The sequence below is a fragment of the Pseudopodoces humilis genome, chromosome 5, assembly GCF_049639895.1.
Source record: "Pseudopodoces humilis isolate 2021_Gansu_Grassland_sample_001 chromosome 5, ASM4963989v1, whole genome shotgun sequence".
NCBI classification, from domain to species: domain Eukaryota; kingdom Metazoa; phylum Chordata; class Aves; order Passeriformes; family Paridae; genus Pseudopodoces; species Pseudopodoces humilis.
In genome coordinates, this window is record NC_142204.1 from 44,859,116 (window position 1) to 44,883,067 (window position 23,952).

Genomic DNA, 23,952 nt, shown 5'->3' on the forward strand with positions numbered 1-23,952 from the left:
GGATGATCCAGATGACCAGCCATTTAGTTGCTGAGATGTAAATGGTTGTTGTTAATCAGGAAGCACTTGCATATCCTAGACATCTTTTTAGGACTAATAGACACAAAATGATCTTTGTAGTATGCAGTGTTTTTGGCATCTGGAGATCAGGTAAGATATTCTAGAACTTAAGTGTCACTATAGCTATGTTAAAAATCTATTCAAGCCTTAGGTGTTTACTTTGAAATAAGATTAATTACTCTCTATACTCCATAACCTGCTCACTAGATCTCTATTGGCTTTAATGTGACTTTGGACACAGTTCAGGTTAGTATCTTCATTTAAGTGCCCTACTTTGGATCTAAATCTGACCTATGAGGTCTTTGATCCCTGTGATTTTTAATAATGCCCTGAACCTTGACTTAAGACTGGCTGCATAATCTAACTAAAATTTTATTAATATTAAATTCTTGGATTTAAGATTGAAAAAATAAAATAAAAAAAGGAGATTTTTAATTCCAGGGCATTAAATTCTTCCAAAAGTCAGAATGTTTTTTAAAGCAGCAATTATTTGTGGCATTAAAATTCAGCAGTTTTATAGAGATAACTGCTTATATTTTGCTTTGTGGAAGTGAAAATAATGTGTGTAGCTCTTCTGTGCCTTAAAGAAAAGACGCATATTTGCATATTATCTATTGCAAATTTAAAGGAAAACTTGTATGTATTTACATGGTTGCATAAATTGGGTGGAGCTTATGTGCTAAGAATCACATCTGGTAATTTCTGTTTTGACGCATCCCTCTTCAACAAGTTTCTAAGAATGGGTGATTTGTCAAGCATTTCTCTACCACTGTTAGTTTGGTTAAGTCTTTTCTAACTTTTAACTTAAGAATTGGTGTTGTCTGCATAATTTGGCATTAAACATGTTATTTAAATGTTCAGATACTTTTGGTTTTACTGGCCCCCTTCTCCCATAATCTGTGCAGACAGCTCAAGTGCATAATATTGTTTTGCAGATGGGCTTTGAGTTGATGTGTGTTTAAAAGCTTTGAAAGCTTTTCTGACTAAATCTGTGAAATCCAGGAGATTTTTAGTATAGCCACTGTGTTTACCACCAAGCTAACAGTATTTACCTGATAGCAATTCTAGTCTATTATATTAAAATAGTGAAATAGTTTTTAAGTGTGCCCTGTATAATACATTCCAGGCACATCTTACCATAACTGTTGCACAGGTGTCTTCAGAAGTAAAGGATTTCCCAGTCCGCAGTCCTTGCAATGATTTAGCCTCAAGGACATGGAGAGTGTGTGTGGTCAGTGTACCTGAGGGATTTCCCAGAACCACTGGGAGCACCAGGGCATCCCAGAAGGCCATCTGAACTATTATTTTCCCCCCTCATCCAGCCCACGTTGTACTCCTGCAAGACAGAAGGACAGGAGAAGGCTTTCTGTGTTTTGTCAGTGCTTGGGCAAAGTGCTGAAGGGTGTGTTTGGCAGAAAAGGACTTAGTGGGGCAGAAAATGGATAAAACCTAGGCCAGTCAAAAATATTCTCAACAGAACTTTGTGAAAGTAGGGATTATTTCACTTTTGCTGTTGAGCTCAACTCTGCTGTATTTGTAATATTTTCCGATGTCTATTTAGTCCAGGGAAAGGGGGGAAAACTCATGTATAGACTTAATGTGCTGTCATCCCTTGACATTTTGATGTAATTTTGTGTAGTCTTACTTTTCTCTTTAGCATAGCTATTTGGATGAATTTCCTTGCTAGTAATGAATAGTAAGATTGTAAAGAATAAATGTTTGTGTATCGATCTAGACCTTTTTTTTCCTTGTAGGCTGGGATGGTGGGAGTGATTATGAGAAAGATTCAGGTTAAATGTAAGCACACATACGATGTGTAATGCTGTAGTTTGCCTATTCTGTTGAGATATACTTTGCTGGTTTAAGGATGATAAAGGGTATTTTGTTAATTACTTGCTGTAGTAAATAATAGAGTTTTTGTTTAAGCCTTAAATAGTAGTTTGATTAATTCTTTAAGACTGTGCTAGAAATAATGTCAAATGAAAAAACATTTTTGTATCAGATATGATTACATGAAAACACATCCTTCTGAGAAAATGCATCTAGCAGTGGTGGCCTGTGGTGAAAGACTGGAGGAGACTGCTACTATGCTGAGATCAGCAATTATTTTCAGCATCAAACCTCTCCATTTTCATATTTTTGCTGAGGACCAATTGCATGAAAGCTTCAAAGACATAGTAAGTATTCAAAAATGTATTCAATCAATTTGTAGCACAATTTCAGTAATACACAGCAGGTCTACTTGTTTGATAGAGTGGCAGAAATGAAGGAGTCTAAAAATAAGGTAATAAGGCATTTGTAGTGTTGGACGGGGATCTTTGAAATTTTTTCTTGTGGAAGAATGCCAGCTGTTTCTCCTAGAAACAGACCAGTACCTTCTGATTTGTCATCTTGAATCTGTTAAATACAAGCCTGGTGTTCTAAACACAAACCAGTTACCTTGTGTGAGTTTATTTAGAGTTGACTTTACAATAAAAAATTAGAGATCTGTCCTTTTTTTGTCCCTGTGCTTACAGCATGAGTCAGTCTTCTATTGTTTAGAGGAAGTGAAACACCAGTTTTTGAATATGGTAGATACAGTTATATCTAATTTTAGTATATTTCAGTTAGTGAAAATTACATTATGATTGGAGTAGCAGTTTTAGAAGCTGACAAGGCTATAACTGTGGAGGATTGTACTATTTTTGTGCTTCAAATGCCTTATTAACTGTGACTTTAGTATGTTACAAATGCAAATTTATATACACTTATGCAAAGAGTAGCTGTGGCAAAAATGGAGTAAGATTAAATTTTGAAAGATTTCATTGGTATTTGTTCTGTGGTAATTAGTTAAGAGGGTTTTAATTCATATACTTTTTGTAAATACTGATTTATTTTGCTTTCTCTTCCTTTTGAATGTGATTTGATATGTTTTCTTCATAGTGGCCTGCAGGTGCCACTTTCGTTCAAGTCTTTTGATTAGCTGACAAATTCTTGGATTTCTATTATGGAAAAGAGTCATTGCACTTGTGTTCAAGTATCAATTTGAATGGTGAATTGGGTTTTTTTGGTAACAGAATTGAAGTAATTTTTGTGATTTCTTATTTTCGCATAGCTTGATGAATTCCCCTATGAAGGAAAAGTTAATTACACATTATATCCAATAACATTTCCATCTGAGAGTGCAGCAGAATGGAAGAAATTGTTTAAACCATGTGCTTCACAAAGACTGTTTTTGCCAGTAAGTTACTTTGTAGTAAGACAGTCCAGAAGTCTGTTTATGAAGGATCAAACTGTCCTTGTTAATCTGATTTCTGTTTGGTTTTAAATGAAGAACTACTACTATTCCTTAAAGTTACTTTTATGATATCTGAAAAAACCCTCTGAATTTAACATTCTTCTGTGGCACTAGTACCCTTTGGAATAAAAGTCCTTTTCTCACTTGATGCACTATGGCACAGTATCCTCAGAAAGAGGTTTAGCTCATGTCATCATCTCAGAGGTAAGATGGATTTACCATACCTCATCTCCTCATGCAGTTGGAAATTCTCCAGCATGCGTGGGTCTGAGAAGTCTTAGAGAAAAGGAAACAATAAATGGGCTATTGTTGCCAGTGTTATGTGCATATGCTCAACTAAAACTGTTAAGAAAGCATACTTCAGGCTTGGTGAATTAGAGGAGTGGGAGCTGTCTCCCAAAGACAGGCTCTTAATGCTTGTTTGATTAGCTGCATGGGAGCAGGAGCAGGAGAGCAGCTTCTGTTAGTTACACCTGGCCTCCACCTACTCCTAAGGAGCCCTGACATAAAAAATGTAGAATGAGTGCCTTTGCATTGCTGTTCTATATAAAACTTATTTCCCTCTACAAAAATTCTTTAAAATGTGAGAAAAAGAAATGATGACAAGTTTATTGACTGCAAACTGTCAGCGTAAAGTGAATTTATTTGCCTATGACAAAAAATCGTTAAACTTTCTTGTGTTTTATGAAGAGAAATTCAATAAAACTTAAAATTCTGGTTTTAAATTTCTTTCCCTCACAGTTAATCCTCAAAAATGTGGATTCCCTACTCTATGTTGATACTGACATCTTGTTTTTGAGGCCTGTTGATGATATTTGGTCTTTTCTGGGAAAGTTCAACTCCACACAAATTGCTGCAATGGCACCAGAACATGAAGAGCCTCGTATTGGGTGGTATAATCGTTTTGCTAGACATCCCTATTATGGAGTAACTGGAATTAATTCTGGAGTCATGCTAATGAATATGACACGTATCAGAAGAAAATATTTCAAGGTATGTGTGTTGCCTCAATTGCATTTTCAGGGGATTTCCATCTTTTAATTCTATTTCTGTTTCATATTCATATGTATTTTTCAAAATGTTTTTTTCTGTAATTGTAATAATGCTCTCAGGGTACACTGTTTAAAATAGTAGCTATTTTTAAATGTCATTCAATGTAAGCCTTGAATTTCATGTGTGCTTGATTGATTTAAGTTTTCTTAGTTCTGAGAAATCCTTTGACTTGATAAAATTTGCTGGGAATTACATTTGCCAATAGATATGCCCACATTATTTCTTCACTACAGCCATCCCAGTAAAACAATTATTGTCAACTTGTAAAATGTGTGTAGGTGTATGACCAGGAGATGGTGCTAAAACATTTCATAAGTTGCTGAAAACGAAGATTTCCAAATTTTGATCTTTTACATTGTAGCCAAGTGATTATCACTCTAAGTATCGTTTTATTTGTTTTCAAGTCCTAGCTTTTGTAGACAAAGAAGTTTGTAATGAAAGTAGCTACCACTACATGCATGGAAGCAATGCACAGTGCAGTAGAAATGGTCATTGGTTCTCAGACTTGAAGTTCTTTCTTAATGTACTTGAAACACAAGTACAAAAGCAGTGCTGTGTGATTATGCTTGGGAGACAGTGCATCTCTGCTTAAGACAAGCTTGATTAGGGAAAAATAATCATGCAATCAAAAATTTCTGGAAGATGCATCCATAAGAAGAGCAATATGAACTTGCAGTAGACATTAATTCCCCCCCATTTCCAGTGTAATATGCAGCTTTCATCCTAGCATTCTTAATATATATTTTCTTGAAGGAAGTTCAGAGAATTTAAGAGAAATGGAGAATGGATTATCTCAGTTGTAGTTAAAAGTAGAAAGTTATAGTAGCTGTAGTATATGGCTGCAGTTTCTCCAAGAAAACTTCTCGATCATATATATATTATTTATATTTATATATATATATATATATATAATCAGTGAAATCTTGCATTGTCTAGTTTGTTTGTTTTACTGATGATAGCATATGGAGAAATGAAAATACAGAAAAGTATAAAGACAAAAACATGGGATTGAAAGCTACATGTATCTTAAGCACTGACACTGCATTTCTGTATAGTGATTTATTTTCAGTGTGGTAAACACTAAGATAAAGTTGGTCTTTTATTCGTATTGTACCAGAATTCTGGATTGGTGTCTCAGTACAACTGAGGTTATCAATTCATTGAAAACTTTTTGCCTTTTTGGAAGAATTGGAGTTCAAATTTTCAGAAGCATACAGATTATGTAGGATACTAAAATTGTCAATAAAATGAACTGTAATTTTCTAGAGGACAACATGAAGTCCTGTCTCCTTAACACTTAAAACTGGTGTTTTTAAATGTGTCTTTATATACTTAAAATATAAGATTTAATTAAGTGAAATAATACATGAGTATTTTGAAATTCAAAATCAAACACTTCACTTTCCCTTGATTCTAGAGGGCTAGAATATTTTTTCTGTGGTTCTGTGAGATCTGGGCTAAGAGAGTGCTGAGCAGGGGAACCATTTAGTTTATTCTGTCTCAGTACCTAGAGTGTGGTCCCAGAAGCTTGCAGAGCATCACAGTGCCCGAAGATGCACAAGCTTTATTACAAAAACTACTGTTTATGGAAACTTGCAGAGACTGATGTTTTCATCTTCAGGTTCCTTGAATGTCTTTATAAAGAGACAATTGGTCAATAGGAAAAGTTGCAGACATGAAAACAAAACTTGGAAAACGATTTAGTGCAGGTGAGTCTATACACAGATTGTATGACTTTAGCTTGTGATTGATAGCAAAGGAGCTACTATTCCCAAACCTTTGGAAAAAAGGTAGACCAAATTCAGGGGTAGGGACTGTCCAATACCCCTTGCCAGTGACACTGCAGATGCTTTTGTAACTTAAAGGTAATAGTTCGATTGTGTCCCATTAATTATTTCAGTGAAATACAGTGGAACTAGAAAATGCTTCATTATGTTATGGGAAGGTGTGAATTTGTTTATATTCTTTCAGGAGGCTCAAGGAAGGAGTATATGAGTATAGGAGTATAGGAGTATATGAGTTTTGGGAAGTTTTGTATCTTTTTAAAGATGTCTGTTGACCTTTATGCACAATACTGTAGTGCTAGAGCATTTATCTGAAGTGAAAGTTTTTGGATCAGGATATTCCTCCAGTGCTATGGATTTAAAACTGTGGGTTCTTTGTCTGTTGTAGCCCAAATTACAAGCTGAGCCGCTTGAGGCCTTTAAGCATCTTTCTTCTGTTGTCACATTGATTTTTAAGAGTCAGAAAGATCCAGAGGATGGATAAATAAAATATAGAACCAGAGACTTTAGCCAATGGTTATAATGTTCATCTGGGTAGCAATAACTGTAGTTCCATGTACTGCTCCAGGATTAAGTCATATTTTATCCACTTACCTATTTGAGCCTCAATCTTCTCAGGACTGTCAGGTCAGGCCATTTCAGACAAGCATCCCAGCTCCTTGGCTGTTGGTAGTGCCTAATGGATGTCTGGTCCTATCTCATTTGTCCTGTGTATTGTGAGTACGGCACAAATACATGCACTTAATGCACACACGTGTATGCTTGTATACAGATACACGTGCATGCACAGAGGTGTTACTGAATGTAGTGTGGTCATTATGCTGCATAACTGCACCTGAGCCTAGAATTCATAATGAAGCTTCTGGTGGTTAGTGCCTACATGTTGTCTCTGCTAAGCAGCAGTTAGAAAATGGGAATGTAAAGCATTCAGGACTATTTAGGATATGGAAGAGGTAATAGTAGGTGACGTTTTTTGTGTATGCATGCATATAGATGTAGATATTTTTTTTAAACTGGGAGAGATATATCAAATGCTACAGGTACGGTGCTTTTTAACAAAAAGACTGATGAGGCAATGTGAATAGAGAGGAATGATTTCTGTCACATTTATTAAGAAGGTTAGTTGTGATGCCTGAGATGCAGGCAGCAAAGGAAGGGAACAAGCTCTGAGAAAATCAAACAAGCCCCAAATAAATTAACTTCAGATAGAGTGTGCGAAGTAGAGGTTCATGGGTATGCTTTAGGGAAAAAAACCACAAAGTTCACAAAGTTCACAACCTTTTTTTCCATTCATTGTTGCTTAGGGCTGTAGTTATAAGAAATGTGGTGAGCCTGCACAAAACCAAATTACTTTTAAAAGGGAGGTTCCTGTCTCTTACCAGCTGCTTTTCTCTACTTTACTTATTTGCTTGGTTATAGCCTTTGGTATTTGGTCCTTTCTGTGATTCAATTCAATTTGCTAACAGTAGAAAAAATAAATCCTTGTGCTGGGTTATTGAAGTACATCAGCTTACATAAACATGCAGTTAGTGTTAGCACTACACTGTTAGTGCAAGAACAAGGTAAAATCATTTAAGTAGGATAGGGCTGGCTCTCCCTTAGCATGAAGGAAATTTAAATTGGTCAGCTGTTTGCAGGACACAGCTGAAGTTTCTTTAGATATTGCTGTGTGATTTGAGAATTTTTCCTCGGTTTTATATTTTCTTCCTAGAATTTAAAAAAAATAAAGGCTAAAAGTAACAGTTTTTTAAAGTCTGACTTCAGCCTTGGCCAGACAGAAGTTTTCTGGTACAGAAATGAGGAATGACCAAGCTAAACAGATAAAAAACCAACCCAAAATGTCAGAAAATAATTTGATGTTCCTGCATATATTTTGTTCTTACACATTTTCTTCTGCTCAAGTCAACTAAGTTTTGAGAGTTCTTAAGAACCTGTGTCAGTTTGATGTTCTCACAGAAATGCCTACTATCGTTTGGGGTTTTTTTCCTCAAATCACTAGCATTCTTTGAATGTTGTGGAATACTGCAAAGAAGGCTTTTATTCTGGAAATTTTAAAATTATTGTAGCATTTTCTCTTTGAGTTTTTTACTTGAGTAACTTAGAAAAAACAGTTCTAGCAGCATCCTACTTCTTGGGTTGTTTCACCTCCCTGCAAGTTAGAACAGCATATTTTAAAGAAGGAAAACAAGTATTTAAGTAGTTTCTCTTGCTCCTACACTGGTGTCATTATATATCACTGCTATTTTATTAATATATAGCTCTTTTCTATTTATGCAAAGGTTATGGAAATATTACAGTTTCCAGTTCTTAAATCTGACAGCGCTATTTGTCAAGTAGTATTGCTTCTAGACATGCGGCTATGTGATGCATGCTTTCACCTGCTTTGCATCTTCTTGGGATGCAAATCCTTTGGGTTTCTCTGCTATTAAAACTCTACAAGTGAAAAGAAAATTCTATTAAATAATGACTTTAACAATTCAAATTTCTATTTCTGTCTGTTGCTCTAAAACTATATTTGTTACTGTATATTCTCATACCATGATTTGCCTGCTATGAGTGAACTAATTTAATTCTGTTTTTAATTCTTAGCATTTTCTCTAAACTTAAAACTTAGGTCAGTATTCTGTGAATTGAAATTTCAAGTGAAGGAATAATCTTTACTGGCTGTGATTCAGTATTATTAATTTGCTTTTTTGGATGGTTTTAGCTTAGTGTTAAAGCCTGTGTTTTACTTTGCACTGAATCTAATGATAATTCTTACTAGTGAAGAATTTTCTTGTGCATTTCTTATGCCTGGGCTCATTGAATACTCGCAGGCAATCATAATCATAACTTTTTTCGGAGAGAAGGGACTGTAAATATTCTTTTTGGCTTCTTGCATAATATAAGGTATAGATATTTTTTGATATTCTTGTCTGAGATCTTGTAGTATTTCTTGGTTTAGTCTTCAGTTCTGAAAGCCCTTCATATTTGATTGCTGAAATGATTTGAGGGAAGAGTAAGAACTGAACTGCAATTTTGTGCACTTTCTACATTGTCAGTGTAAAGCTCAGAGAAAGAAGTCTTTGATATTGTAAATCTCAAACTGAGTATTTTTCTCCGGGTAATCTGTCTCTTAACATAACATTCCTGTATGCAAATCCCAAACTATACTGGAGTTTTAGTAAGGTTTTCTTTTAACAACTTGCTTAAAAAGAGGCAAGGATGCAATGCTTGTACTTGTTCAGGAATTTTCTCTCTATGGGACTTACTGTTATTCCATCCACAATCTCAAAATTGGGAAGTGCAGGGTACAAAGTGAGCAGCCTTTTTCCTTTTCTGTTCTAGTTGACCTTAAATAAGGTGTAAAGATAAGAGATTAGCTTTAGACTATGTAACCATTTAAACTGCAGATTTGAATCCTTTTGTTAATATGGAATTCAGTGTAGGCCAATTTACTCCAAGTAGCTGCTCCTAAACCAGAACCTTAGAAGAACTCCTTTTGTTTTGAAGTGATTCTGCTAAATCAAGTGTTAGGGAATTTGCTAACAGCTGTTGTTTTGGTTCTTACTGATTTTTGCTAGTTGTCCTGTCCTGTTGATGTGGAAATTCAAGTTCAGTGACAATAAGTTCAATTTGATGAAAATGCTTCTGAAAACCTTTGAAGGATTTTTGTATTTTTGTACACTGCTTTGTGGCCAGTATTTTTTTATCTGTATGTGTTTGGAACCATTTAAGAATTAATTTTATATTGAACTGGTTTGAATTTTTGCAGTTAGCATTAGAACCTCTGTATATTATAATTCTGTGATAAAGAGAAAAATTGCATGAAGTGGAGATATTTAAATACTCCCCATCTGCTTGCTGCATGACTTAAATGCAATTTCAGTGTTAGATCCTACTGCTTTATAAAAAATCCCTTGCTATTCCTAGAATTCTTGGTTTAAGATGTTAGAGGGAAATTTTTCAGTAAGTTGATTGAGAAATAAATTGAGAAAAAAAGCATTTTGGAAATGTCCCTATAACTAGTTTCCTTAGATAGGCTTGGTGGTTTAAAAGAAAAAAAAATATACATTTGGGATTTTTACCTTTGAAGTGCAAGCTACTGTGACTCTGTAAGGCATTTCCTTCCCTATAGATATAACTGTCCTGAATGTGTATTGTTTTGCTTTGTTTTGTTTATAGAATGATATGACACCAGTCCGGTTACAATGGGGAGAAATTCTGATGCCACTACTGAAGAAATACAAGTTGAATATAACATGGGGTGATCAGGATCTATTGAACATTATGTTTTTTCACAATCCAGGTAAATCCACACTGATTTTCAGTCTAACACTGTGATCTTTTCCATGGGAAAAAAATATCCGGGGAAGAAACCCAGGAAAATATTAAATTAGCAGGCTTTTGGGTGAAAGCTTTCAAGGGACTATTTGATTCTTTAATTCTCTGAAAGCATTTGAGAGACAGTGCTGAAGCTTGCTAGAGTGTAATTAACTTTAAGATTTCAGAAGATCTGTACAGAAATTTATAAAGCTGTCCTAAATAAATAAAGAGAAGATTGGTTTATTGCCTGAAACAATTTTGATACTTAACCCAGAGCTCTCATTTTTCCACACAGAAAGTCTTTATGTCTTTCCTTGCCAATGGAACTACCGGCCTGACCACTGCATCTATGGAAGCAATTGTAAGGCAGCTGAAGAAGAAGGTATATTTATTCTTCATGGAAATAGAGGTGTTTACCATGATGATAAACAACCGACTTTTAGGGCTGTCTATGAAGCAATAAAAAATGTAAGTGATTTTTGCATTGTACTTGTTATTCTTTCATGTATGTTTATCTATAGTGGTACAAGTATTTTGTAGGTATGTTCATATCCATCCTCATTGTGACAAAGTAATTTTTTTCTCTCTTAAGTAACGTCATGTGTTTTATCACTTTTTTTTCTCCTTTATTGTTTGGATGGAGTTCCAATATATTCCTGTTTTGATGAGCATCTTTTTAAACAGAGTATAGACTGTATCTAGGTTAGGATTCTAAGACAACGCCTCTAATTGTCAGTGTTTATTTAAAAGGCTTTATTCTCTTTTATTTAATAAATCACCCAATAAACTGTTTCCATGGGCACTTAGACATCTTAGAATATCTGAATAGGAAGGAGCCAACAAGGATCATTGAAATCCAAATACCTGACCCTGCAAAGGACCATCCTTGAGAGTCACACCATACACCTGAGAACATTGTCCAAATCCTTGCACTGTGCCATCAGGCCTCATGCTGTGACCACTTCCCTGGGGAGCCTGTTCCAGTGCCCAGCCACCCTCTGGGTGAAGAACCTTTTCCTGATATCCAACCTCAACCCTCCCTGACCCAGCTTCAGGCCATTCCCTCGGGTGCTGTCACTGGGCACCAGAGAGTAGGGATCAGTGCCCTCCTCTTCCCCTCACCAGGAAGTTGTAACTGCAATGAGGCTTCCCCACAAGGCCCTTCACCATCTTTGTAGTCCTCCTTTGGACACTATTAGCTTTATATCCTTCTTATATTGTGGTGACCAAAACTGCACAGACTACTTACTCAAGGTGGGGCCACACCAGTGCAGAGCAGAGAGGGACAGTCTTTTTCTCCAGGCTGAACAAGCCATCACGAGAAGCTTCATTTTTCTGGAGATGTTAAAGTGCATAAAAAATCCCTTCTTCCCAAAGTTCGTTTGTATTTACTGCAACGCTTTAATTCCTAATTGTATCTAGATTTGGATTGTAAAAAAATTTTTTATATACTAGGTTTTGACCTTTTCCAGAAATTCAGTGTATTAATATGTTGCTGTTCCTTTAAATACTAAGCACAGTGACTTCTTTTCATTCTGCAGATAAGTCATCTAATAAATAGTTTATCACTACATCCGTATACTCACTGAAGAGCTGTAAAACTTAGCACTGATGCACATTTTAATGTAGCAGGTTATGTGTGTGTATAACCTACAAAAATCAAGAGTATATTTTAATGTTGCTTTATTACATGTTGTCATATAGATATAAAAATGAAGAAAAGTACTTTTGGGGGTCTGAGAATACATTGCAGGGAAAGTGATTGTATTTCCATAAAAATATTACTACTTTGTTTCCTTTGAGTATTGTCAAAAATAGAAGAAAAAATTAATTCCCTTTATTTACGATCCTATTTTATACATGAACATGTCAGAGAAAGTATGTAAGCCACTACTGATTCAATGGTAATAAGATGAACAAAATTATGTTACTTCAAAATGCTGTTTTAACTTATCATTTGTTTATAAAAAACATTGCAGTGTTGAGCTAATGATAACTTTATTTCATGCTCGTGTTATACGTGGTACGTGTTTGACCATTATTCAGTTTAATGAAACTTCAGCACCACTTTTTATACTGCTGTTTCATTATAATTTGATAAGAATTATATTACTTAAAGGTTATATGTCATTTGAGAAAGTTACCATAAAGAAAAAAAAAACTAAAAAAAAAAAAATCCAGAAATCATTTTAGAGTTGTAGATTTTTAATTGGGTAAGGTAATTTTAAATTTCCTCCTTGTCTGTCTGTTCATTTGCTTAACATTAAAAAAAAAAATCTTTCTTGTTAGGTTTATTGAAAGTATGAGAGTATATTTCTGTTATTTAGAGGTGTTTTTAAATTACTGCATTCAGAAGCACTCATGAGTTCTTAAATAATGAATATTTAATAATATAAATAAACCTTTAAACAGCAAATATAGTGCTGAAAATAATTTTTATAAAACTCTTATACCTCTGATTAATGACAATCTTCCATATTAACCTTAAATTTTCTTAACCTCTTTACAGTATTCCTTTGGAGATGACCTGGTTCATTCACTGCTGCAGCCCCTAGAATGGGAATTACAGAAAACCACGCATACATACTGTGGAAGAGTATACAAAATATTCATAAAGCAGCTAACAAAAAGCATAAGAGACTTGCATGCCAGAAGATCAAAGGGAAGGTGATTTTTGACTCCTAGCTGTCACATCAAGAGACTGAATTAACATAGCTGGTCAATAGGTGCAAGAATTCTATTACAGCTTGAATGGGCTCTTAATGTGCCCAGAAAAAAAGGTTTACTAGCATACATAAAAATGAAGAAAATATTAATGTAATGAAGAACAAGAACTTTTTTTTCTGCAAAGGTGACTTTTTGGTTTTCTGAAGTTTAATCAGTGCTAGTGTTTGTCTCATGTCTGATGATTTGGGTGTTACTGACTTCTATGGTCAGTACTTTTAGTCTGCATAATTCAGTTATCTAATGATAAATGAGCAAGGAAGAAATGAAGATGGCTCTCTTTGGGACTGTACCTCATTGTCTAAAATTCTCTTAAACTGTGAATGTAGCAATAACTGAGTCAGCAGCACTAACCTCACTTTAAAGGTGTGAGCCTTTATGTAAACAAATTTGTTTACAAGTGCAGAAAATACTCTCTTGTCAAAGAAGTGTGCTGTAATCATTGACAATCTGTATGTGCCTTTATACATTCATCTCTTACATGTTGAAGTACTGTTTTGACAATCTTGTTTCGTTTATCTCAGATGTAAACTGCACACTATAAATATGACTTTCTGAGAAATTAATTACTAGTATGTGATACTAGTTTTCTGTTAGTAAATACAGAGGTTTTATATTAAAAATATTTTGTTTCAGCAATTTGTAGAGCTATTAGCACCAAAAGGTAGAGCAGAACTGAGGGGGTTTTAAGTAAAAATCCAGTTTGAAGTTGCTTCTTACAATACTTTTCAAAAATTTCGTGGTTTTGCAGCTTTATAGGGCATTTTGGAAGTAGAAAAAAAGCCCAATGATGGAAAGCTCTTGCTGTTGTATTTCCATACCAGGGATTATTACCTGATGATTGTTGTAGAGTAGGTAGTACCTAAAAGTGAAGAGCTGTAGTAAGAGTCCTGATAATTCATCAGACTGTGTAGTAGATGGTTTTTTTAGAGAATATATCCTGTTAAAATATTTTTTTAATAAATGGCTTTAAAATAGTTTTGGGGCAGACCCTTAACTACATGAATGCATTACTGTCGATAGGTTGATAGTGATTTGCAGCAGGTAAGGATTAGGTTTCCTCCAATTACCTTAGTGAAATTCAGTAATAAAATTTTTTTTTTTATTCCAGAGAAAACCATGAAGGGCTGAATTCTAGTGTTACAGTGAAATATTTAAACTTGCATGGTATGAAATGTATTTGTAAAGTATGTATTAACTTAGATAACCTGTCTAAGTGAGATGAAGTCTTCATAAAGTGAGCTTTTGGATTCCAGGAAAGTTCCTGTGTGTTGAACATGGAGGATCCACTCACTGACTTGCACCTTCATCCCAACCCCATTTTACAAGCTTAATTTTTGTAGCTGTTTCCTTGTCAAAGGTAGACTGGCTCTGACTTCCAGATCCATGTGAGCTGGACAAATGCTTTAGCAGTACAAAAACAAATTTCACTGTCAGCGGAGTTTGCATCCTGCTTCTAATTTCCCTGCAGGCTCAGGGTATAAATTTTTGGAATGGAATCTGGGAAGCAGTCTGCCTGTCATGTAGGACTCTTTTCCTTGCTTTGTAACCTTTTGAAACCTGAAAATGTAGAAATCTCTGTGAAGGTGAATACTGTAACTGACTGATTTTACAATATGCAGTGCATTATTTTTTTACATAAATACTGATTTTTATATCAATTTGTCTTCATCTTTCATTTTTACTTGTACCATGTGTTTGTATTTAAAAAAGTCTTTCCACTTGTGTTTTGTGTTTATCTTTGCAGAAATTTTCAGTTTTAAATTCTAGTATGTTGTAGGCATGTCAAGATCCTCTCAAAACCTAATGGGGCATTTAAGAAAAAAATTGGGGAATGTAAACTTCAGCATCAATCTTTCCACTTAAATTTCAAATTTTGTGGGGGAGTAGAACAAAAAGAATTAAGATTGATGCTCATTGTTGGACAAAAATTCTTACTTTGTGCTTATGTCTAGAAATGTTTACACAGCATATTACAAATAGCAGACTATGGCCTTATGCCATAGGTTTTGATTTTTTTTTTTTTTTAATATAAATGAAAACTCCTCATCTCGGGTCACCTCCAGGTTACATTCATGAACAATTTAGAAAACCTAAAAAAAAACAAATAGCTTCCATTAAGTAATTCTCCAGAGTATTTGTCTGTTTCAAATACATTTTTATTCTCTAATCCCTCTGTTTTAAATTTAGAAAAACAACCTACCTTTACAAACAAAAACCCAAATATGGCGTATAAGAGAAACATTTGGAGACACTAAAAAGACTGGGAATACAGATAATGTGATAGGAACCAGTGATGCTCCCAAATATTTCAATACCTGATTTGTAAGGTTAGATGCTTAAAAGTGTAGACCTTATATCTAGTGTGGGAATTCTTATTGCTGTCTAGTTTTAGAAACACAATGAGTATGAACAAATTACCTTTAGGAATCCAATTTTTAATGATTTATGTGCTGTAAAGTTATTATGAAGTGTAAAGTTTGATGGAAGAATGTAAACATCAGGAAATATACATTCAGATTAACTGAAGATAAATCTGTCTTCCTCATGCTTGATTAGACTCTATGTCATGATACCATTAGTCTGTCTCTCATAGTAAATAGATCTGTGTAGAGATGTTATCTTATTTCTGGTTTCTTCTGCCTGGTTTATAAAGGTGTCTGTAAATGTATAGATATATATGGAATTTCTACTCCTTAGAAGGCTTAAGTTATTTTTCATTGTCTGTTTTTTAGTTCAAATTTAAAAATTTTCATCTATCAAACAGGTTTAACAATATACATTTACTGACGGTATGATTTTTTTTTTTTTACTTAAGTGGAATATTCATGTATAATTAAAATGAATGTGTAGGCTTTTTGTCCAGGTTTTTTTAGTAAATTATTAATTTTGCATAGTTACTATTTTAACATTCTCTCTCATGATATCTAATGTGATTACGATAGTTATCATGGCTTTCCTGCCCACTACACTACTTTGTGAATGGGTGGCATTTGAAACAGCTCCAGTGATTTTGTGTGTTAAAATAAGCTGTAGAGAACTGCAATATGGATTTATGACCTCCACTAGCAGAAACTGGATTCTTCTGAAGCAGAGACAGTAGAAGTAGGAAGAAATGGGAAGGTACTTCTCATCACCATGGATCTTGCAGAAGATCTTGTATTTGTCTTATGGGGTTGTTGCTGTCAGTCTGAGCATTTTTCTATGCACAGGAACTTAGAAGTGATTTTTTGTTTCATTTCTAATCTCTTTGAATATCTTCTGTTTCTTTTTTGGAAGTTCAGTTTTGTCCAGCTGCATTTTTCTAATTCCTACAGAGTTTTGCACAAATAACAGCCAAGTTATTTGTTCAAGTTGTCCAAATGAACAAAGTGTGAACTTGGCAAGTAAAAGATAACTAAACATGAATGTAGGTGAGCACCCTAGGTTCCCTTAGGAAAACAAAAAATGTTGTTGGATCTTTTTAACACTACAGAGGAACATTTGACAACTTGCTTTCTGTATTCGACTGCCAAATCTTAAGTAATGCAGGATAATTTCCTACAGAAATGCAGGTTGCCTCACAGTTACATTGTAGTCCTAGTAGGATATTCAAAACTATTACTCAGATTTCAAAACAGAAGATGTTTACAGAGGTAATAGTGAATTTTCCACTTCAGGAAGTGAGGAAATCTCATTTTAAAGTAGCTCTCAAAATCTCTCTTGTAACCATTTAGTGGATCTTTATAAGAACAGCTTGTCCTGCAAAGTTGTCATGAAATTTAAGATATGTTGGTCTCCTATGTCTTTTCAAGCCTTCATGGGCCTATTAAAATTTTAAGTTTCTTGAAGGAATATTGAGTAATTGGAAATTCTTGTCTTAAAGTTCATTTTTGTGGTTGCTTTATGCACAGCTGCAGTCAATTCTTGAGAGAGTCCTCATTTAAACTTACGAATGTGCTTCTTCCTGTATATTTGCTTGCAGATATCTGCACGGCTTCTTTATGCTCCCTTCTGCCTTTTCCCTACACTGCTTTTAAAAGATAATCACTAAGCTCTTCTTTCATTTGAATGCTTATAAAAATTGCAGGAGGTATTACTACAGGTCTCCTTGCAGAAACCTGTAATTAAAGGAGAACCTGTATTCCTGCTGTGGTTGGGTTTTATTTTTTTCTTTTTCTTCAGACTGCTATTTGATGATGTTCAGGTAGGAGGAAGTTTGCAGCCATTAGTAAAATCATGTTCCTGGAGTGTTCATCTGTAGTTTCGTCCCTGAATATCTGTTCTCTTACAATAGATGCATGGATGTTGCCTGCCTACTTCATCCATATGATTGCAAGTTTCTTTAATCAAATCAATGCACATCAGTTCTGTTAAATCAGTTCTGGATTTTAAATGCTTCTTCTATATCTGGGTGCCACCTTAGTTGTACAAACTGGAGATCCTGTATATTTCCACTTACAGATCATAGAATCAGAGAATGGTTTGGGTTGGAAGGGACTTTAAAGCTCATCTAGTTCTGACCCCTTGTTCTGGTCAGGGACACCTCCCACTAGAGTAGGTTCTTCCAAGCCCCATCCAACCTGGCCTTGAACATTTCCAGGGATGGGGCATCTACAACTGCTCTGGACAATCTGTTCCAGTATCTCACCATCTTCGCAGTGAAGAATTTATTCCCTGATACTTAACCTAAACCTTCCCTCTTCCAGTTTAAAGCCATTCCCTCATCCTGTCACTAACGCCTTTTTGTAACGTTTTACAAAAACGTCCCTCTCCAGCTCTCTTGTAGGCCCCCTTCAGGTACTGGAAGGCTGCTCTAAGGTGTCCATCTTTTATTTAATTTCCTTGTTTTAGTTGCTAGCTAATCCATAGGAATAAAATAGATAACAGGGAATGCATAATTTTTCACAACAGGAGCTAGATAACTACAGATTTCTGAGATACAGTTAACAATTTTGAAATAGTTCTCTATCCTTGAATCTAATTTTTGATTTGGTGGATGTAAGGGCTAGTGTCCTTCGTTCATCAAATTATTTGACTTTTCCCTGTGTCAGCCCCTTATGTGGAGGGATGGGCAGTAATTCTTAGAAGACTGATTCCTTGTTTACTGTGAATTTCAAGGAAAAGAACTTTAATTTGTCACTGTAGATCCTTACTATCACCCTGTCTAAACTCTGAAACTAGGAATAACTGCCCCCTTGCTGCTGTATTGCTGTACTGGTTTTACTTGTTTCTTAATGGTCGTGCTAAAAGGGGAGGAGAAATGATGCAGTTATTTGCATCTCCTTGTTAGCTCCTGGCCTGCTGTCTTTGAATTCCACATGACCCTTAAAAACCAACAACTAAATCCATTCTCAGAGTCTGAGTCAAAGCCAGAGATCAACACATTAACACCCTCATTTAAGAAAAATTAAATCAGACATCAGGATAGTTTCTTTGTGCTGTTTTACCAAAACAGATCTACAAAAGCAGGATTTCTCAAGTCTAATACAGTTTGTTACTGTTTTAAGAGTGCCAGGCTTATAAAATACAAGCATGTTATATTCCAAAAGCCTGTTAGAAGCCTTTAAGCATATATTCTAACTCTGAATAGTCTGTGTTATGACTACTGTTCAAGGTATCTGTTGATCTAATATTCTCACTCAAAATCCCCTTCCCTCTTTTCCACAGATAATTTATTGATTTTTTTTTTTGTCTCCTTAGAGCAAAACAAAAATTTGGGAATTTGCTTTAAGAAATATTCACTTGAAAGCAGAGTTTTGCAAGGGGATAAAAGAGAGTGAAGTTTGTTTGCTAGGGATTGTTTCAGCACTTCAGACCTCCCTAAGGCCATGGAGTGCAAACTTAGGACTTGCCTGTGGCTTTCTCACTGCTTGGAGAAGTGCTGTTAGATTGTGCTGTCTTTAATTTTCTCATTACTACCATTGAACACTGATAGCCAAAAATGCTTTTTGTGCCTTCATTAGTGGCCTTCCTATTTTATGCAGCTTGTATTAAATGATTAAACTGAGATGAGAAATTTATTAGCATTTTCTAGTACCTTCATATTCTTTTCCTCCTGTTCTTCTCTTGGGTCATTTAATATCATGCCCTCATTTTCTGAATTATAATCTGGGTACAACAGGTCCATTTTTTCTTCTTTGTCTTACATAAGTTAATGTTCTGCCAGTCATTTCTGTACGCATTTTACTAGAATAATTCACATTAAATCAGTCTGTAATATTTCTAAGAATAGCTGAATCATAAGTGGATGGAAAAGTTATCCTAAACTGCAAATCTTTGTGGTTGAATTACTGAGTATTTAAAGCATATTTGTTTTTGGCTTCCAAGAAAATTAAAGCAATATAATCAGTTTTAACTAATGATTTAAGACTAGGAAATCAAATTCAATTAAAGTTGGTGTTTTAGCCTTGTAATGCTGACTTACTGTGTCTTACTGAGTAGCTGGTGTCCAGGAAAGTCTGCTTGCCTATTGGATTTCATGAAACTTCTGTCAAGTATTCAATGCAGTTCTGACTAGTCACTGGTATTGCTATTTTTTTCATTTTAAAATATTTTTCTGTTTTACTTTATTATTTTGTTTTACATTTTTATGTCATGGATAGTATTATTCAAGGTGAATTTGGATTGCAGATCTAAGCCCAAGAAATAAAAAAAAAACCAATTTTGCTACCTAAAGTATGTTATATATGTTTGTCTTTTGATTTGCTATTATTCACCAGTCTTGTGGGTAAAATTGATGTATTGGGGATTTACTGCCTCTCATCCTTTCTGCTTCTTGTTCCTGGTTGTCTCCTTTCTTCACTGCCCCTCTAGTCTACTTGCTGCCTGTCTTCTCCAGGGCTTGGTGTCACTCTACCTTTCTGATCTTCTGGATCTCACTGGCAGCTGTATGTCTTCTGCCACCAGGTCTGTGCTTTCAGATCTGCTTGCTGTAACAGGGTAAGTGTATTCTGGTTGAATTCTAGTGTAATGCTAGTTGAAGCCAGAAGGGTTCCCTGGAGCAGGAATGCTGCTTTCTCCACGGCACTACAGCATGAACACCACATCTGGCATCTAAGCGTGTTCTTGACCCAGTGCAGTTCATAAGCAGTGCTGTGTGTTTCTTGATTGTAACTTGGAGAATAAATTTTGTTTCAGCTTTGTATAGACTATTACAAAATTTTAATCATCTTTATTTTTCTGCAGAGATAAAGGCTTTTTACCAGAGGCATGCTTTCAGGAAGAAAGCTCTGCTGTTGAAGCCATTACAATTGAAAGGTGGTCTGAGCCATTCTGCTTGCCTGAGGCAGGCTCCGCAGGGCTTCTGAAAACAGCATGAGCACCTGCTTGCCAGGGCACCTGGTGTCAGAGAAGGGCTTGGTCCCTGCCCTATTCCTGTAGGTGCTGGATAACCTCTAAGGAAGAAACAATCCTCAAACAACTCCTCTTTCTGTGAAGGTACAAGGAGAGAAAATTGATTTATGACTTCAAAGGGCCCAAACAAAGTTTTAGAGGGATTGCTGAATGCAACAGAGTGCACAGTATTTAAAATTTTTTTTCTGGCTGAAAAATTAACAGCTGCAAATAGCTCATTGAAACACACAGGATTTTGAGAAGTACCTTCTTTACTGGTCCATAAAAACAATGAATAAACCGAGCAAAAATTAGTGATGGTAGGATACTGCTTAAAAACTAGATCAATATCTTATTTTTGCAGTAATCCTATTTTGCCTATTTTGGTTATTCTTTGCTCAGAAGGATAGGGTGTAATTAATGAAAATTGATTTAACTTGAAGAATAAAGCATTAACAGTTTGCTGTTGTAAGAAAAATGAGGCAGCTAGCAAATTTGCTGTATTTTTTTTGTGTTAGACCACAAGCAGTCTCTAAATTAATTAGAAGTCAGTTTCTTAGTGTACATTTGTCAAATAATACATTGCGAATTTTTATAGATTTGTACAAAATAAACTTCAATGTTTTTATAAATTTTAGAGCCCAAGTTGCCTTTTTGCAACCTTTTTGCAAAATACATGTATTTTGAGACCACCATATCCTATGTCATAACTTTATAACTGTTAGATGTGAAAGTGCTTGTTCTCCACATAGAATAGTATTGTGTCTCTGAAAAGGTGTAATTTTTAAGGAGTGTGTTATATAGTGCCTTGTGCATACCAGTACTCTTCATTTTCATCTTAATTATGACTCTGAGGATGCAAGTTTTTTTTCTGTCAGTAAAGCAAGTGTCCATTACCCTTGACAGCACTGGAAAATGAAGAGTTTTGTCCTGATACCCACTGGCACCTTGGCAGGCATAGAGGAGACAAACTGAACTGAGTTTCTGGAACAGAACCATTTAGCAGTACTGTGCCTGACTGAAATCATTGGCTCACTGCTTCAGAATACTCCATAAGCACAAAGGAAATACAGTAATACACAGTCTTTAACAAGAAGGATAAATACAGACCTTCTGACCTCTTCAAAAATCCTCCCCTAATTAGTTTTACTCCTGAAAGTAGACATTTCAGAAGCTCCTTGAAGTCCATTAAGGATTTTGCTATTGATTTAATATAAAAGTGCTCAGATAACCCAGCAATGGATGGCAGCATAAAGCACTGATAAATCAATTAATAAAGTTTGGCCTTGGGGGGGAGTATGTTAGTTCATCTAGTCTCATCAGTCATATATCACAAGCCATCAAATTTCTCTGTTACAGCTGTAATGAACCCAGTAATTTATCTGACCAGAGCATAGCTTGTGTCCAGCTAGCTTACACCTTTCAGAGAAATGTCCAGTCCTGGTCTGAGTGCTTGAAGAAAGAAAATGCTTCCCTTTGCCTGTTTGTTGCAATGGTTCATTGCTCTCATGGTGATGAGTGTGTGCCTCATGTCTCATTTGAATTTTTTCTGGTATTAGGTTTCCGCCATAGATTCTTTTAATGCTTCTCCCCACTGGGGTAAAGAGGTCCTTAATATCCTGCAGTTTCTCCTTGTGGTGATGCTTAAATATAGCAATCAAATCACTTCTCAGTTTCATTTTGGATAAGTCAAACAAATTGAGTTCATGAACTTTTACTCAAACACATCTCTTAGGTTTTTTGGCTCTTTTTAATACCTTCATCAGTTTTCCAGAGGCCTCCGTAAAATATGGGCACAGCATAAAATCTGGTGTACATGATTTCAGTATAGTATACAGTATAGTTAAGGATTTTGTAATTTTAATACATAGGTAAAATTTTCCTAGTAATTTCTAAATTTGTACATTGAGTGCTTATGTTAGCATACTTTCTATTCCTGGGCTTAGATTTTCATTCCTTGCTGTGGGGACATTTGTCTTTGTTAGAGTGAGCTCAGCCTAATGCTGTTCCATCACAGTAATGCAGATTCAGCTGTGGAATTGCTGCTCTTCTCGCTGTTTATCGTCTTACCAGGTATTGTCATCTGCAAACTTCACCAGCCGTGATTTTATATTTACTTCCGAATTACCTGTGAAAGCTTTTAATAATGTTGTCCTTCCTAACATCACTGGAAACAGCTCTTTGATAACGATTTTCTATCAAAAATTATTTGTTGAGAGTGGCTAGTTAATCTTGCAGGTTTTTTGTGTTTCTGGTTTTTTTCTGCATAGCATAATTTCAGCTTCATGGAATAAAAACATATATTCAGGAATAAGTATGATGTTTGTTTGACAAGCTTTATTTTCTTGGAAAGCACATTGATTATTTCTGATTGTAGTATTTTGTTTTAATTTCTTTACAGATAATGTTGCAACTTCTGTAATTTTTTTTTGTGTGAAGCAGTACTCTCATAGTACTCTTAACTAAAAGTTACTCAGTATTTTAAATAATATTAAAATTATTTAAATTGTTTTGTGGAGTTTTCTGGAAATTTGAAGAGTTGTCGAAACTATTAACAGCAGTGTTCTTCCATAAATTCTTTCATGGTTTTCTACTGTAAATTGTCTAGATCTGCTGAATTTGAAATGTTTATACTTGGTCAGTGTTTGCTTAACTTTCTTCTGGTTTGCTAATGGACACGAAAGTATATCAGCACTCTCATGTGATGCAAACATATTTTATTGCTGAATTCAGAAGACTTACTTGAATGCTTTCACATTATCAACAACATTAATTAGTAATGAAGACAGTTTTAATTTATTTTGTTCTTAATTTATTCCCCAAAGTACAGCATTGTATCCTGCTTAATTGGGAAGGGAGGTGGTGGGAAGAAGTGTTGCTTTTCAAATCAATTAATTGGTAAGCACAAATACCATAATATCAATTTAGAGCTGGTGTCTTGGAGATGTGTTAGAGTGGTGTCTTGCTGAAAAAAAGAGATACCCCAGTCATTTATTTGCTTTGGGATCATGCTACAAGGTTCAGAGAGGCAGTTACACAGTATTGAGTCAAACAAAAAATCAATGCCCTTATCCCTATATTTCCTTCTCTCTCTCTCTCTCTCTTTCTGTCTTTGTTTTGTGCACAAAGTTGCCTGTACATGTGTAATACAGAAACACAGGGAAGAACATTCCTTCCCCTTTCTAGTTTTTTAATATCCCGATTGAACATAGAAATGAAGAGGTAACTTTTGAGACTTGAATGATGGATGTTGCACCCACTTTTCATGGATGTGAAATAGCTCGTAAACTGAATAAGAGTACCTATCTCTGCTACTAATAGTATATTCAGTTTATTTCCATCAGAGTGCTCTAGCTTTTGTCTCTGGTGTTCTTGAACGGGCCTGTAAGTTACTTTTTATAAGGCAATCCCTTGAGTTTCAAACTTGTATTGATA

General features: G+C 35.1%; 1 protein-coding gene across 2 annotated transcripts in view; it reads left to right on the forward strand.

Annotated features, from left to right (window-relative positions):
- Positions 1-14,864, forward strand: part of GXYLT1 (glucoside xylosyltransferase 1) — a 30,234-nt gene extending 15,370 nt beyond the window's left edge. For both annotated transcript variants that reach the window (XM_005519284.3, XM_088055337.1), the window contains 6 exons: positions 2,063-2,237; positions 3,155-3,280; positions 4,079-4,330; positions 10,339-10,462; positions 10,775-10,947; positions 12,989-14,864. In XM_005519284.3, the coding sequence (XP_005519341.1) occupies positions 2,063-2,237; positions 3,155-3,280; positions 4,079-4,330; positions 10,339-10,462; positions 10,775-10,947; positions 12,989-13,150 (1,012 nt within the window). In that variant the 3' untranslated portion in view covers positions 13,151-14,864. The remainder of the gene's footprint in view (positions 1-2,062; positions 2,238-3,154; positions 3,281-4,078; positions 4,331-10,338; positions 10,463-10,774; positions 10,948-12,988) is intronic.
- Positions 14,865-23,952: the final 9,088 nt, after the last annotated feature.